The sequence below is a fragment of the Echinops telfairi genome, unplaced genomic scaffold (genome assembly GCF_000313985.2).
Source record: "Echinops telfairi isolate 266 unplaced genomic scaffold, ASM31398v2 ScPeMD7_3533;HRSCAF=4204_0, whole genome shotgun sequence".
Taxonomy (NCBI): Eukaryota; Metazoa; Chordata; class Mammalia; order Afrosoricida; family Tenrecidae; genus Echinops; species Echinops telfairi.
In genome coordinates this window covers 24,546,127-24,548,755 of record NW_022107431.1, presented here as the reverse complement: position 1 = coordinate 24,548,755, position 2,629 = coordinate 24,546,127, and the positions used below count along the sequence as shown (strand labels likewise).

The following is a 2,629-nucleotide window of genomic DNA, read 5'->3' as shown; positions in this document are numbered from 1 at the left end:
CGAGTGAATATTTTAAGGAGAATTCTTTAAAAACATATTTAAGTTCTACAGGCAGGATCCTTTTTTGGTCTATACTCATATTCCTTCATCATTCTTACCCATGGGATTTACAGTTTCACTTACAAGCTAACGTGCAGGCTGGTGATTCGTCATTCCTTTGACAAGTGTGGTCAGAGGTGGAAGAACTGAGCATATGCCATTCTTTGGCGAACACATCACGTTACAAATCCAACTTTTGCTTCTTGTTACACAGGCTCTGAGGCGTGAATTAAAGGAGAAGGAGTACTCTGTCCTGAATGCTGTCGACCAAGCCCGAGTGTTCCTTGCTGATCAGCCTATCGAGGCCCCAGAAGAACCCAGAAGAAACCTCCAATCAAAAGCAGGTGAGGCTGATTTCTTCCGTGCATCACCAAAAATACGTGTTAGAGGAAGACAAACTCTCCTCTAGTGTGTCCGGATCTGCTGGTTAGCATTGTGTCCAAAACATCACTTCATCATCTGTGTCACTGTTTAACAACTATCTAGATTTTTAAAGAAAAACTGTCCTTTACACCTCAGTAATCTTTTAAAAGCCAACTAGAGGGGAAATGATTTGTTTAGAATCCCTCGAAAAACTTAAAATACCTTTCTGATTCTTAAATTAGATAAGTATTTGCAAAAGGAAGATTAGGATGAAAACACAGAGTAAAGTTTAACATCTTTAAATATGAAGCAATTTTTTTTAACTTCTGGGTTATTTTTCAAGATGATTTTTTCAAATTGATTTTGTTAAGTTTGTGGTGAAAGCTTACCATGTAAGTCAGGTGGCCCTTTGCCATCGGTTACGGGTCTCCCAGTGTACCAGCCTTCTGTTTGTTCCCTTCCCAGCTCTTACCATCTCATCTTTGCTTTTGAGGAATGGTTGGTCTTTAGGCCTCATACGTAAGGTTTTTAAGGAAGGAAGTGATCGTAAGCGGCAATGACCTTTATTTTGTGTGTCACTGTTACTCACTAGGAGGCAGGTGGGCTGGGCGTGCACAAACCTTGTTCTGTGGTTTGATGACTGAGTGGCTCAGAGTGACAGGCCAGTGATAGCCTCTATACTTGACTTTTCAGTCTCTGCCTTTTTGAAAATTATAATTTGAGTCACATTGGTTTTAAAAATTAGACCTGCAAGTACCCCTTGTTTTCATCCAAGCATTATTATTATTTTCATTTAAACATAACTGGTGGTGTAGTCCTAGTTATGCATTGGGCTGCAATCTGAAAGGTCAGCAGTTCAAATTCCCCACTGGGTCCTCGGGAGAAAGTCGAGACTTTGTGCTCCATGAAGAAGTACCGTCTTGGGAACTCGCAGGGCAGTTACACTCAGTCCTGTAGGGTTGCTGTCAGTCAGCCTTGACTCAGAAGTGAGTTCAGTATCATTTGGGGGAGAAAGACGGTGCTTTCTGCCCCTTAAACAAATTACGGTCTCAGAACCTCACAGGGGCAGTTGTACCTGGTCTGATGGGGTCGCTGTGAGTCGGTATTGACTCAGTGGCAATGCGTTTGAGTTGAATTTTGAGTAGCATTTTATGAGTATGTACTTAGGTTTAAAATGGAAACTTGATCTTACGATAGCAATTAGGCCTATATTTCATAGTAAATTTCGAGAGAAACTGCAGTGAATTTGGAGACTATCCTCTCTTTCTACTGTAATTTCTCACTGGAGATAATAAAATCATTGATGCATTAAAAACACACCTGTCATTCCCCATTGTTTCCATCATTCCCTTCACCTTGTTAAGCGGAGCTGAAAGACCGCCCCATGCTCCCCTGCTGGGCTTAGCAGTAATTCATGAGCATTGATTACTTGTAAGGAACCTATTGTTGGGAAAGGTTTTCTTTGACCCAAACTGGAACTGGATCAGGCATTTGGACAGGTAGCCATTTTCCAATTGAGTCTTTTTCACGGGAGCCTAAATGACTTCCAGGAAGGCTCCAGACGACACCTAACAGGTGATGCTAATAAGATTCCACTTGTTTGGTGGCTGCCCAGAAAGCCCACCTTCGGTATCAGCTGCCCTGAGCTGGTTCACTCAGTCATGCCTGGGTCCTGAGGCCCCCAATAAATGCTCTGGGCATGGAAGTTTCTTGGATTTCCTGGTTGGTGAAAGACTCACGGAGAAGGGAGGTTGTCACAACTTTAATATGGAATGTTCATGAGGATGATAGGTTGTTTGTTCTTTGCTCCTGTGGTTTGTAATATCTGGAATACTTTGTGGCATACACTAGGTCTTTACTGTGCCCTTCAATGAATGGTGCCAGGTGCAGAACACTATGAGGACAAACAGCTGTGAGACACATAGTCCCGAGAAGGCTTCCGTTTATTTAGGGGGGAAAAACTAGGGGGCAGGGGTGAGCAAGCAATAATACGGAATGGTCCGTATTATTGTCCGATCTCGGTTGTATTCTACAAGTTCCAGTGACTTTGGCATTCCGAGAGAGAATGGTTTTCAGTCAAAGCAGAGAAGGTAGGAAATGATGGGGTTCACTGGAGAGTCCTGACCACTTAGAAGGACTGGATAGTCAACAGTAACCAAGATCACTAAAGAGCCCAACTGAGCGCAGGGGGGAGCCAGAACACAGCAGGCTGCCGTTTTTTTTTTTT

General features: G+C 43.0%; 1 protein-coding gene across 1 annotated transcript in view; it reads left to right on the top strand.

Moving 5' to 3' along the window:
- UTRN (utrophin) overlaps positions 1 to 2,629 on the top strand; it is a 619,010-nt gene that overhangs the window by 465,986 nt on the left and 150,395 nt on the right. The window contains exon 53 of the mRNA XM_045294578.1: positions 254 to 383. Coding sequence (XP_045150513.1) covers positions 254 to 383 — 130 coding nt within the window. The remainder of the gene's footprint in view (positions 1 to 253; positions 384 to 2,629) is intronic.